Here is a 14,217-nt window from a genome sequence, read left to right as displayed (position 1 = left end):
GAGACCACTGGGAAAACGCCGATTGGATGCCTATAACGGGGTTGCTCCTTCGTTTCCAGAAAGTAGTTCACGCGGTGGTTGGTATACACGGTCCCTTTCGAGTACTTCCCGGATCGAGCCGCAGTTACGCATAGCGTACATCTGGATGTAGAGCTCGAGGGTTCGATTGATCGATTGATTGGAGATTTTTCGGGATCGAGCGTTTGCTGATACGATTTTTCCAGAGGAGCGCGATCCAGTTGGAAAATGGATCGGTCGGCCTCGTGTGCGAGTGAAAATTTGAAGTTGAAAAATGTCAAAAGTTTCGAGGCGAGAGGAGAGCATCGGAGGTTCATGAGCAAAGAAGAAGGGGAACATACGGTGGCCAAGGATTTTGCGAAATTCGAGGGTAACGAGGTAAATTTCAGTGAGACGTCCAGGTTTCCCACAATGGAAAGCCAGCACCAGGTTGGTTTTCAGACTTGGGTATTTTTTTTTTTAACGACAATTTAATGCGTTTTTTTTTTTACTTCTTACAAAGCGCTTAATTCCATTGGAAAAACCGACACATTACAATTTAAAAGAAAAAACAATTTGGAAACAAAAGAGTCAAAGCATATAAATACTTGATTTCAATTATTTCACGATAAACTTACCAAATAAACAGAAAAACAAAAAAAAAAATCTCTCGCTGTTGAGAAAATATTTTCATCAAAAAGAAATCACTTTATTGAAGAATGTATTTCAAGTGTTAAAAAATCCACTGTGCCCAAGTCTGTCGTTTTTTTTACTTAATGCTCAGCTGGAACGTTAATTTATTCTCGATTTTCAATCGATTTTCGTAAAAAAAAAGAGGTGCGATGAGGGGGGGGGGGGAAAAAATCGTGATTCCTTTTAAGGAAATAGACTCCATTGAATCGCAGCCGCAAAAAAACGCAACAGCGCTACGTTAGATAACTCCAGCGCTTTGTTTTTTTCAATAGGCCGATACAGAAAATCGGACGCGACCCGACGCTGCAAGCGGATCGGCGGATGACAGTGGCGGAGACAAGGGGGCAAGTGGAGGAACGAAAAAGAAGAAATCGTCGACGAAACAACGAAGTATCCACGTGCTGGACTGCCTCGTGTCCGCGACGGTGATCGGGCCGATGGTCATCGCCCACTGGAGAGGAATTTGGGTCCTCATGGATTTCTACGAGAACACGTACGCGAAAACATTGTCTCGTCCCGGTACATCCAAACGATACTTGGATTCCCGAGTGCGCCCGATCTCAGTAGGAAAATTTCAAAGCTCGACGATTCGTATTGCGCAACTTTGACGGTGTACTAGCCGAGACGCGTCCCTCGTAATGTACATATGTATATTACACTCGAGCTGCAACTTTTGGCCGATTTTTCTCTCTGTTTTCCAATAAAACGCGTTCCGATCTTCGTTGACGAATCCGCGAAAGAGTACCCGACGATGACGCAACAACGATCGGTACTTGCTTACGCCGACGGAGGCAGTTTTTCGCATAGTAATGAACACGCTAGTAAGAAAAACTACCGACCGGAGACCTCGCGTAACCACTCAAGAATACATTAACTCACTTGTTTGTACCGATAATTTTTCAGGAATGTTCCAACTTGGGGAAGAATATTCATATTGTAAAAATATCGATCACTCGGTGTATCTGTGGTGTAATTTCCTTTAGATTCAGCGGCTGGGCGTGCTTCACCTTCGGGCTGGGCCTGCACTTGCTCTTCGCCGCGTGGAAGCACCACTTGCACCGATTATTCGCCTCCGACGCCGAAAAGAAGGGCCCGTGCGGCCGATTGGGCCGCCGCGTCGTCCGCAGCTTGTACACTTACGCGTTCAGTCTCGCCTGCAATTGCCACTGGCGCGGCGCCTGGGTCCTGCTCAACGACACTTTCGGCACCCAAGCCGGGTAAGTTAATTTTGTCGGGCTTATACACCCCACCCCCCCCCCCAGTGTATATTAATCGTGGAGAGCGATTCAACTATGCGTACACGATGACGGTGCACAGATTACCGATACTTTGGATAAGCCGATCGAGATATCCTCGTTTTTGTAGTGTATATGCAAACAGCGCTGGTGACAAATATTGGCGCACTTTTCTCTCGCGTGACGTCGGATGTGTAACACTTTTACTCGTATACGACGCGTTTGTTTCTCATTTGTTTTTACGTGTAGCCGAGAGGGTTCGACGACCGATTAATCATTTTTTTTTTTTTTTTTTTTTTTCATTCATTACCGGACTGTGTTGCTCGACGATTCATATAGCCAAGTACGAGAGAGACGGTGATTTCTTGTATAATCGGGATTCCAATTGGCGCGTCGTCAAATTTTCGTTGTAAAAAAGACAATTTTTTTTAATCCTCGCAATTTCAGAGTCATCGCTTGTTTCACACTGGCGACCCTGGGTGACCTGCTCGTTCTGAGGTGCGCGAGGAATTTACTGGCGCCGCCTTTCATGGTGACCCTGGACAGCCCGAAATTCGTCTTTCACTTCCCCACTAGGTACAAAATTGTGAGTATATACCCGCGTAAGAATATTATTTTCCATCTTCTTCTTCCTCTCAAATTAATTGCGTAATCTGTTGTGCGCGAAATTATCGATAATTGGTTTTTTTTTTGTCGCGGAAAGGGATATGTCGAATGAATGGATTGACGCGAAAGAAGAATGAGCAGGAAAATTGAAAAAAAAAAAAAAAAAGTGAAAAGAAGTCGCGACAAGAGGAAAAAAACAATTGAAATTTCCAACTGCGGGTACAATGGGGCAGAGCGTAAAACTTGAGCCAATTATTAAGTATTTGCGATGTTACGTCTCTTCGGAACTTGTATGTACGCATATATATATACACTTATGTGTCGAAATCGCAAAAAACGGCAGTGTTTATCGTGTTTTTATGACATTGTAAAATGCACAGCTTTTTTTGCGTGTGTCCCAGTTTTCTTTTTCTTTTTTTTCTTGGATTATTTGGTTGAAAAACTAAAATATTGACGAAAGCACAAATAAATTTGAGTAACAAAAAATAAGCTCTATTTGGAGAACCTGAGCAGTGTCGGAAGCAAATCTATTTTTCTGAGCGCGATCGAGAAAACCAACAACAGTAACAGATCAGCGTACGTTTCTTCATCGTCCACCTAAGGCGGCAATGAATTAATTCAAACTATCGGGACAAAAACTGCTTGAGGTCTGGATGGAGAACGAAATAAAAGTCGAGCTTGTTCTCGTTCCCCAAGAATAATTGCCATCCGACACCTGCAAAAAAACAAAAAAAAAAAAAAGCATCGTGGTGTGCACACATGATAAATTTTCATAAAATAAAAAAAATATCTACACATTCGTCACAATTAAGCAAAGATTAAAATTCGGTTAAAACCTGCCTGCTAAATATGTTTTTCCGCACACGCAGTTTATCAATGAGATAAGAAAGTGTTAACTAACGACACACTTTTGTAATTAACGCAAGCGCGGCGGCCGAAGCAAATACACCTGCACCTATACCTCGAGTGATCGACAAGAAAGAAAAAAAATACCCCTAAAAATAAACGACAATGGCCAGAGAAAAATAAAGTACAAAATTCACTCGTTGACTCGCGTTTATAATAAGTTTCTGGGCTCGACGTACAATGGGGGGGAAAAAGAAAAAAAGAAAAAAAAAAATCCAAAGAGGCGTCGTCTGTACACGAGTCCTCGGCCAAGGTGAGAAGATTGGCCTGAAACCGAAGCTCAATTGGGCGACAAAGAGGTGTCGATTAGAATACCGTCTCGGGCCGCGCACAAAAGCCCGACGAAATCCACCCGCGAGCAGGAAACGCCACTCATCGGCCGGAAAAATCACGTCTCAAGGTGACGGCTCTTCGGATCACTGTGTCTTTAATCGCGTCCAAAGGGTTTTCCTACCGAATCATCGGGGCCACAGGCCAACCAACATCCAACAAACATAAAGATTATTAAATAAGTATACGTAAATATGTGTGCAAGCCTTGACGATTTTACCGGTCCAGAGACGACTAGGCTGCGTAACCACGTATACACTTTGCGTGTACGAGTTTTTTTCAAATTATTGTTTTCAATATCAAGAAGCACTTTTACGTCTTCACGAAATGCAAACACATAATTCACTTGTATAAACAAAAAAAAAATTATTCGGTGGGAATATAATATAAAGTTTGCTTGCTTCCACCGAAACGCTCGCCGATAAAATACATAAGGTGTAATTTTCTTTAGTTTGGCCGATAAAACGAATACATGTGCACCGATTCGAATGAAGATACACGAACAAGCATAATAAACATAACGCACTGTACACGCGTGCAGCAATAAGTGCGTCGCCGAGTGATGTTTGGGCGATTATCATCACTACCAAGGTCGTTGATACGCGCGAGACAATGTGCCGAGAGTACAGTACATATACACGCACACAAGCTTCTATTGTACGTAAAGCATAGCACATGGATATATAGTTCCTTTGTGCGCTCCTCTCTCGCCCCGTACACGCGTGTATAATGTAGGGAGTACCCCATCAGCGTGGACATTGATAATCGCTCTGGACCTCATCCTTTGTTCCCCTGCTGATGCTCATTACGCACATCAACCGCGTGTGTACGCGCGATGGAATAAAAAAAAAAGATCCACCGCAAACCCGAGCCGTGGAGGCAAAAAGCGTTCAACGAGGCTTACGTGAGCTCCGGCTCGAGGTCGTTATTTCAATATCATGGAAAATTCGCACATGTGTGTGCCCGTTTCGGTGTTAAGCCCATAAATCGGCACCAAAACCAAACACAGGCGCCCTCCTCGACCATATCACGCGGCATCCGCCACTTCAATTTTCCTCCATCAGCGAGTCTCCCCGCTTTTCCACGCTCAATAGGAAAAATCTCACCCTCCCCCCCCACTACTACAAAGTACAGCTTCCACGCTCATTTGTTCAAGTTTGAGAAAATCGGCAGGTCTTTATGTACGCATGGCTATATGGAGATAGGAATCTTAATCTCGCGGCCAACTCGCACACGCGCGTCAGACGAATTCACGAATGTACAGCGCTCGTCACCAGCTGGAGGAGGAGGGGCTTTAACGAACAACGTACAGGTCCAAGTGTAAGCGCAGGGTCCCTCCTTCTGTCCTATACGTCCCGCGGAGGGAGCGAGAGCATATAAGGCACACGATGGTCGAGGGGGGGGGGGCATGTAACTCGCCGCGTGTCCACATGGGTCCGCGCGACAATAATAACGAGGTGGTGGAGGAGGAGTATATAGTGCGGCGCTCAACGGTTGATAAAAAGATACCCGCTGCCGAGGCCCGCTCGCAGTCAACTCCAGTCCTCAGTCCCGGACAAACGCGCGCGTACGATACAGTTTATTAAGCGCACAGCCGAGCCGGGAGTCTCCTCTCTCTCTCTACTTCGATAGCATCCGATAACAGTCGGGCCGAGAGATCGGTAGTAGCGCGCTCGGTCCCACCTAGACGGCACATTGTCCCGTCGCCATGCAGACTGTTATCTGTGCCCCGAGGGCTACAAGAAGCCCCCACGGCCCTACCTGCGACCCCCTGGCCATCACGAGTGCCCTTCACCCGTACAGCCTTGGATGATATACTATACAGTGCCTTTTTCCAAGAGCCATCAGCCGCGTCTCCACGAAGGAAGGACTCGGTTCGACGCATTGTTTGGGGGCAGTCCCTGTACATATATAATAGGACGTAAGATGCCCGAGGATGGGCGGGTGCAGGAGCGCGAGTGACAACGACGACGACGAGGACGGGGGCAGGTTGGAGTACGACCAGCTCGGCAAATCATCGTCGTCGTCGACGGGGTCGGGCAAGGCTTGCGAGCAGCGGGCCCTTGCGGATTGGCGCAGCATGGTGGAGTTGCACGCGGGGCCGCGCCGTGCTTCCTGCCACTCGGGCCGGCGTTCCATAACGAGGGGTGTCGAGTACGCCCCGCGGCCCCGTCGGCTGTACTATACGCTCCTCACGATCCTCGATGCCGTGTTCTCGGGTGCGCTGGCCGGGCCGGCAGTTGTCGGTTACTGGAGGGGCACGTGGGGCCTCAGCGGGTTCTACGTGTACCCGGGCGAGCCGGAGTTGAGCAGCCTCGCCTCGATCCTCATTGGGTTTTGCGGCCTGTTCGCCTTCAGTCTCGCGCAAACCGTCCTCGCCACCCTTCTCCACCCGGACCGGCACAGGCTGTGCTTTTACGTGGGCTCGCGGCTCTACACTGCCCTTTACGGCTTGTGCTGCGTGAACGCGTGGCGCGGCACCTGGCAGGCCCTCGACCTATACACCGAGCACACCTTCGCCACCGTGTTCACGACCACGTGCGTCAGTCTGCTCGCCCTAGCCGTCATGCGCACCCTCAGGAACATATCCGCGCCGCCGTTCGCTATCAGCCTCGACACCTTTAACGGCTACTTTGACGTACCCACGCTCTTTCGGGTCGACGTAAGTCCAACCGTGCGTTTTTCCTTTTTTTTTTTTTTTTTTTTTTTTTTCCTCTATCTAACAGGGAGGAGGGGCCCGATTATCCTACAAAACCCGGGGTGTTTTTTGTCGATAACAGCAACAAACGTCAGGGAGTGAAAAACAATATAAGCGGGAGGCCAAAGTGTACTTGACACACTTGCGTCGTGCGCGTTCGGATAGGCGCGCGCAGAAACATTTCAATTTGGCCGGTGCAGTGTGTATAATTTATACATCATGAGCACCGATTTCCGGCTCCCCCTGCAGCGTCTTTTCCCCGCGTAATCACTCGAGAAGAAAGAAACAACAAGTTTGTTACCTTTTCCTGCATCCACGTGTATTTCATATAGGCGGAAAAAACAAGCGCGCACCTGTTCATCGGGGATGCAGCTGCGTGTCGGTATATTGTACCGATGTGGTTGCTTTTTTTTTTTCCACCCGCTGTGGGCTCTCGACGCAAGCTCACTGCAACGTTGCACGTAATATAATATGTACCTGGTGGGTATATGACGCGCAGCACGTGGAGCGTCTCGGAGATTCTTTGTGCTGTTTCGTCTGTACGAGAGCTTTTGCCAAAGGCTCGTTTGACGTACGCCTATGATTGGCGATTGTTTTCCGAACTTTACATCGAGACGGACTATGCAGGTGTGCGGGGGTGTGAAAAAAAAAAAAAAAAAAAGGCGGAAAAACAACCTTTGTACTCGACGTGGGTATACTCGTATTTTAATTTTTCGAGTGGCATTCGTGTACTTGTGATCTGTGCGATCGATTGCGGGGCGCGTGAGAGCTTTTTCATCCGAACGATCGCGATGATTTTTTTTTTCGATGTACAAAAAAAAAAAATAATAATAATAAATAAAAAGGGGTACCTATAATCATCGTCACCGGAAAGAGGGGAAACGAGATGATGGGAACTTTTGCTTTCAGAATTCAAAGGATTGGTCGCTGTACATACTCGACTGCGCCTTCAGCGTCGGGGTCGTTGGTACCCTGGTCGTCTTCGTCTGGCGCGGCGCCTGGGTGCTCTTCGATCTCTACTTGTTTCCCGAAAATCGCGAGCACTCGGCCGTTGGTTCGCTCGTAAGTTGGAAGCTTTTCTTCTTTTTTTTTTTTTTTTTTTTTTTTTCGACTTTTCTCACAATCATTCATTTAGGCCGGGGAAAATTATTTTCATCCAAACAAGGGCAGGGTTCGAAGGTATTTATTTATTTACCTAGTATTTTGGGTTCAACGTACTTTCTTAGTGTACTCATATACTTGCAGGTATCGGTTGAATACAAACTTTTTTGTACTACGTACAACAACATCTCTTATTCTTGAATTTATATTGCGGATGATGTATCATTTGCAATGTGCGATAAAGGTGTAAGAAACGAAGTAGTGAAAAATCGCGATTCTTACTTTTTTACGCTACTTTTTTAACAAGAATATCGTGCAATAACTTTTTGCTTTCGTATGGTAAATAAGATGAGTTGCCTTGTCTCGTTTTCGTTGCACTTGGCATAAAAGATCGAGAATAAGAGAAGCTTTTCTAGATAAAATCACCTTAAAACGTGTACTCGTTCGAGCCAATGATTTACAAGAAAATCGCAAAATCGGGCACTTACGCCTATTTATTCCCAAATAAACAAGCGCGACGCGATATAAGTATATATAGGGGATCGACATTTCGCGGTGGTCGCGAAGCAAAGCCGTCTGGCTCCGGTGTACTTTGAAATAATATCGTCAAACGAAGACACACCGGCATTTACGTATAATTACAAGCGATGATAGATCCAGCTGTTTAATTTATCGCTCGCCGTTTGTCTCCTTTGATAAGACGAATGTTATTTATACGCGCAACGCCAACGAGATTCGCATACATAATCATCAAAGTTTATCAATTCGATGAAATCGCGTGTTATCTCGATAATGGCGCCTTTGCACTCCTGATGGTTGCGAATTTATTTTTAATCATCGATCGATTGTCTTGGATTAAAGTTAATCGTCCGAGGTTTTGTGTGCATATTAATATACACGTGGGGTGGGTAGGGGGGGAGATCCCTACAGTCTGTCAAAAATAACATACAAGCGAGTGTGATGTACTTATTGTTGCCGAGTAAAACACGTTGTCGTGCCATTTTTGGAAATGTCCTCAATTCGGTTTTTCTAACAGTCTAGTAAAAAAAGCTAGCCGATCTTTCGAAAGATAAGTGTAGACGATGGCGTGTAAAGGGAAAAAAAAAAAAAAAAAAATGTGTACAACACGAGAATCGAGGCGCAGGCGAGGATGTAACAATATTATAATGTTGTTCGCACGTGGCTCGAATATGTGCGTCGGCCGACGGCTACATACGTGTGTACTGTCATGCATATGGGCGCTGCCATTAGTTCGATTATATAATTGAATATTCGCCAATTGGTCGTGATTGGACGCGCGACACACGAGCAAGCATTCAACAAACCAAAGTGTGTATCTTAAAATAAAACACGCACACATACACGCGCTGAACGAAAAGCTTGTGTCTTTCACATTTGACAAAAATAATAATATCGGTCCAGTGACGATGCACACTGAGAGAAAAAAATAAGAAAAATTATAGATAAATTCCAGCAAAAATTACCATTTCGCACAGTAAATCGGATGCGAATTGGCCAAAAAGGAAAAAATTATCATTTTCATTAGCAAAGACTAATGTTTTAACGATAGACATTGTTGTTTGAATAGTAAAAAAATATGGTTATAAAGAGTAAAAATTACTATGTTGGAACAGTAAACCTTCAAATTTTCCCGCATGGAAATTTTTTTACTGTTTTAACCATAATTTTAACTGTTAAAATAATAATTTTTACTGTTGAAAGTAATAATCTTTTCCCTTTTTGCCAGTTTACACCCGATTTACTGTGCGGAATGATAATTTTTGCTAGAATTTCTCAATGATGTTTAAAATTTTTTTCTCCCAGTGTACATCTAAAAAATATGATATACCAACAACCATAAATCACACGAAACGGTAATAAATATTTTGCCGAAGAAAAAAAACCATTGTTTTTTTTCCCTTCATTTTTCACCAAAAATCAAATACACGCAGGTTCAGCCGTAAGCTGTGCAAACGCGGATGAATTCATATGGGCTCCTTCCAGTGGATAAGAGAAGCGCATGTATACGTGTATATAGGCCTTTGTGGCGTTATATCACCGCGAGTACGTATATATAAATATACGTATGGGGAGCGATGATTTCGAGCAATAATAATGAGTATACCTATATGGTACGAGCGCGAGACGAGGCAAGACGAGCGGGCGCGCGTCTTTTGTGCCGGGCCATTTAGCCTTTAAGGGATCGGAAGCGGCCTTGACACTGCTGGAGCTTTGGCTCTCTCGGTCGCTTTCCGGCAACGGTATAGAGATTTATGTATATGTTGTTACTATTATTGCGGCCGGTGATTCTATTTTCGGGTAGTACTGTTGCTGTGTTTGCGGGTTGATAGGCGAGTCAATGAGAAATTTGTTTTTTTTTGAGGAAATTCACGTCACCGGGGCCGCTGATGATAAGCCGTAATTTCATCTGCTTACCTAGGATTAGTTTGCCTTTGGGCGTCTTAGGCGTGTGCGGGGCGTGTGTGCGTAATGTACACGGTAAAGTTAGCGCGCGCGCGAGTGAGATGATAATATAATATAATTGTGTGTTGGATCGACCACACGCTTGTGCGACAGTTGAAATGACTCTGTGACGTTATTACACGATCGATTATTGAATCACGAAGCTCATTGAATAATTTATCATCGATACTTGGGATCGAAGGAAGAAAAAAAACGTTTTCATGATCGCATTACGAGTGTACGCGCTTGTAGTAAACAAAAAAAAAAATTAGATTTTCTTAAAACTTTGGCTCGAACTTTGGCTGACTCGAAATTCATTTATTGAGTATCTCCGCTATACATGGGTTTTTAATACTTAAACATTCAAAGTATCTTTTAAACGAAACGGTTGATTCTTAAGATTTTTGAGTAAAACATTGTACATATCTTTTTGCTTAAAAAATCACTATTCACAACACAATAGGAAAAAGAAAGTTTTTATTCCTAGTAGACAAGTGCAATACATTTTATTATGTAAATACTTTGACTTTTTTTTCCCAATTGAAATCATTAATTCTGAAAAACCATTATAAACGGTATTTGAAAAAAATTTCTTTATGCCCAAATAACGGATTAAATTTTCCGCAAGTAATTGTATTTTTTTTAAAATCGAAAAAGTATCCACTACTAGTAGTTTGACAACAGCATGAAAATAAAAATTCATCTTGTTAAATCACTTCGCTACATCAATTGAATGATATAAAAAAACACACATCTCATGATATATGATGTATATACATAAAAATACGAGCAAAAGTAAGGTATAAGACCAGGATGCAGCGAGATAATAATAAAAACCAACGAAACACCATATGGTTGAAACCGGCAGGTAATCGGCTACGTGATAGTGGTGGTGTCGTTCACGCTGCAGCCGCTGATGCGATGCACGTGCTCGCGACTGACGGGCTTGGCGCGGCTCCTCGCCGCTGACGGTTACCTACTGGTGAGCTTCATCGGCACCGTGAACGTGTGGCGCGGCATCTGGAACGTCCTCGACCTCTACCTCCTGCCCGAGGATCCAAAGCTGTCGTGCTGGATCACCCACCTCGGCTGCTTCGTCTTTCTCATGCTGCTCAACTGCAGCAACTCGGTACTCGTCCGAGGCGTTTACATCGACGCCGAGGAGGAGGAGGCCGGCAAGTGCGTCGTCTTTCCCTGCCACTATCTGCGACTGTTTTTCAAGGTGAGCTTGTTTTCTTTCTTTTTTCCTCAGCTTTATTTATATCATTGTCATCGTTATTACCCCCTTTTTTTTTTTTTTTTTTTTTTTTTTTTTTGGATAATTAGCCTGTACGCGCGAGAACACAGTATAATTCTTGAGCAGTAAAATTAACGGGGAAAATTAGTAAATGTATATTCGGTAATAGAATGGGATAAAGTAAATGAGATTTTTTACTGTCGGATTAGTCAATAGCTCAATTGATTAGTGGTTTTTTCACAAGTCAGAATATAAAAAAAAAGTCGTGCATTTTCATAGGATACAAGAATTGACAAAAATTAATTAACTGGAGGTTCGGGTTTATAACTTGCACCCAAGGAGGCCCCAACATATAGGTTCCTGGTATATGGTTGTTTGAAAGGACTAAGCCCGAAGCCGTAAACTTGAGATTGGTGGATTAAAAAAAAGAAAAGTTACACGTTTGCGTTACACTATCAATCGTATTAAAAAGAGTGTTAAAATGGTGATAAAACACCGTTTTACTTTTAGCATATGTATATATGTGCCAGTAAATTTTATTCAAAGCGAAATATTAGTTTACATCCACAATGAACAATAATCGTCAATACAATGGTCAACGAATTAATTTGTTTTCACAAATAAATAATAACCACTGCACAAAAATAATAAAACAGAAATTCATCCAACTTGTTTGGAGAGGGAAAATAATCCATGAAAAGTTAACCGCTGACCTAGAACCATCCACCCTTTGCTGTATACAGTAAAACGTTCACCACACGCCTCCTCTTTCCACGCCCAGCAAGCACCTTTCCTACTCAAATGCACCAATGTAAAATATATGAAAAAAAAAGAAAGAGCGTCTCGGAAGTAATGTAATTACACGAGTCCTGCATAATATGTATGTGATAATATAACGGCCAACGGTCGTATCAACTGACTGATTAGCGCGTTGTATCGCGTGTCCCGCCGACTCCGCGAATCCATTAAAACCCCAAAGCACGCGGCTGACGCGATTCTGTTGCAGGTCGAGCGCGAGAAGAAGGAGGTGCGCCGGCGGAACCTGATCGTGGCCTCGCGGGACCTCGTCGGCAGCCGGGGCGACCCCAGCGACAAGGAGACCGAGAACGGCGCCCTGCTCAACGCCACCGCCAACCCCGTCATACGGCCCGCCCATCGCGTGCCCGAGTCCCTCGTCTGAACCACCCCCCTCGCACACGAGTTTCCCAACTCCCTGCGCCTTCCTATACGGACCCGAAAAACAACTTTTCTTCCTCCCTTTTTCAAGGTAAATCCTTCTTTTTTTTTTTTTTTTTTTTTTTTTTCCTTCGAAACGAGCCGGTGGTAAAGGGGTCCTTTGGGGAAATCGCGGTAAAACGTTTCGCTCGAGTTCGAGGAAGGGAGCTTTCGCGTCAAAGCAGCGTTTTAATTATACTCTCCGGTCTGTTCACCGCCAGTATATCAGATATATACATGCATATGACTTTGCACGAGCAAAGGAACTGTTGTACATTGATTTCAAGAAATTAATTTGCGTGTGTATCTAATATATGTATATATTATACGCATATCTACGTCATTGTGAGTGTGTATGCAGATGTTTCAACGAGGGGAGAAATGCATCAGTGAAGCTATAGAAATACTTAAAGACGCATATATATATATGTAATAGGATGTAATTTAGCGGATACAAAGATATACATATAGTGCTTATGCTGCTGCTTCTCAAAGTTACGGAGGAGGAAATAATATTGCGGACCAAATATTTCGTATGCGTGTACATAAAACATCACGATGCGTAAATTATTTTAGTGTTTGCACGTGCATTGTTGTTATTTTTCAAAGGGAAAAAAAAAAAAAAAAAAAAAAAAGTAAATAAATATAACGAGCTGATATGCATGCTTCCTTTATTTTTCTTAATCGCGATGATTTTCGTTGTTGTTGGGTGGGCGTGTATTAGCATACATCATATTTTGCCAAGTGTATCATAGTGTATAGAGATGGTAATACATACATATACATACATATATTTTTTTGATCCAATATTGCGAAAGGCTGTGAACGAATGTGACAATATTGACAACAATAGCGATTATTTAGGTGGCATTGGAACATCGAATATATTGTGTTAATAGTTTTATTAGATGGTTCATACCGAAAGTTGTGTATTCTTAGTAACAAATTTTTTTTTTTTTTTTTTTTTTTTTTTAATTACAACGTAGTTTCAACAATCAATTTATTTTACTTTTTTCGAATTCAAGTATTTTACAATATTTAAGAAGTTAAACACAAGCAACCAAGTCAAGGACAATAATTCAGGGGAATGCATTGAAACTTTATCATTCCCTGCGTCAACGAATTGCACCTTAAGTACGCGTGCTACCCAAAAAAAAAAAAAATAATAAATAAATAAATAAAAAAAATAAATATATATAGAAAAATATTGCCAGTCCAATAACTATTGGAAATATTTTACGCTAATTACTATACGTATAAGATACCAAAGTAGGGTGAAAAAGGAGACTAGGTCGAATTGCCAACTTGTCGAAATACTTATTAGCTCTAAATAAATTTTGGCTAAATTACTCATTTCTCCGCTTATATATACTTGCATAAATGTAGTATAGTTATATATAGGTATACGACTATGTGAAATAACAATAAAAAAAAAAAAAAAGTAAAGTGTTCCGTTTGCAAGTGCCTAACTTGCAAATCGCGTGTGTAATATTATAGTATTACCGGAAGTCATGATGTATAGACATAATGCCGATCGAGAGTGTTGTGATTGAAAATAAGAAAAAAATGATAAAAAAGCAAGATAAATCAATATTCGGAGTGTAAGTGTTGCTTGATAATAATTATAAAAGTAAGAAAAACAAAATCATATACGAATCGTCGTACTTGTGTTTGGGAGAAAGAAAAATATCTCCGTGAGTAATTACATGGTCGCTCGTTAAAACAAACCCGAGTCG

General features: G+C 42.8%; 2 protein-coding genes across 2 annotated transcripts; both read left to right on the top strand.

Moving 5' to 3' along the window:
- The first annotated feature begins 246 nt into the window (after positions 1–246).
- LOC111642900 (uncharacterized) lies at positions 247–1,911 on the top strand. Its single transcript, XM_023389571.2, has 3 exons — positions 247–447; positions 963–1,183; positions 1,674–1,911. Exons 1-3 carry the CDS (start codon positions 247–249, stop codon positions 1,909–1,911), a joined length of 660 nt encoding a protein of 219 aa, XP_023245339.2.
- Positions 1,912–5,287: 3,376 nt separating this feature from the next.
- Positions 5,288–12,509, top strand: LOC106646916 (uncharacterized). Its single transcript, XM_014363133.2, has 4 exons — positions 5,288–6,429; positions 7,375–7,527; positions 10,898–11,251; positions 12,273–12,509. The coding sequence occupies exons 1-4, from the start codon at positions 5,704–5,706 to the stop codon at positions 12,444–12,446; spliced, it is 1,407 nt and encodes a 468-aa protein (XP_014218619.1). The 5' UTR covers positions 5,288–5,703; the 3' UTR covers positions 12,447–12,509.
- Positions 12,510–14,217: the final 1,708 nt, after the last annotated feature.

The sequence above is a fragment of the Copidosoma floridanum genome, unplaced genomic scaffold, assembly GCF_036245765.1.
Source record: "Copidosoma floridanum isolate Cflo_tuat_1 unplaced genomic scaffold, Cflo_Japanese_pri ptg000013l, whole genome shotgun sequence".
In the NCBI taxonomy this organism is placed as follows: Eukaryota; Metazoa; Arthropoda; class Insecta; order Hymenoptera; family Encyrtidae; genus Copidosoma; species Copidosoma floridanum.
This window is presented reverse-complemented; position numbering and strand designations above follow the sequence as displayed.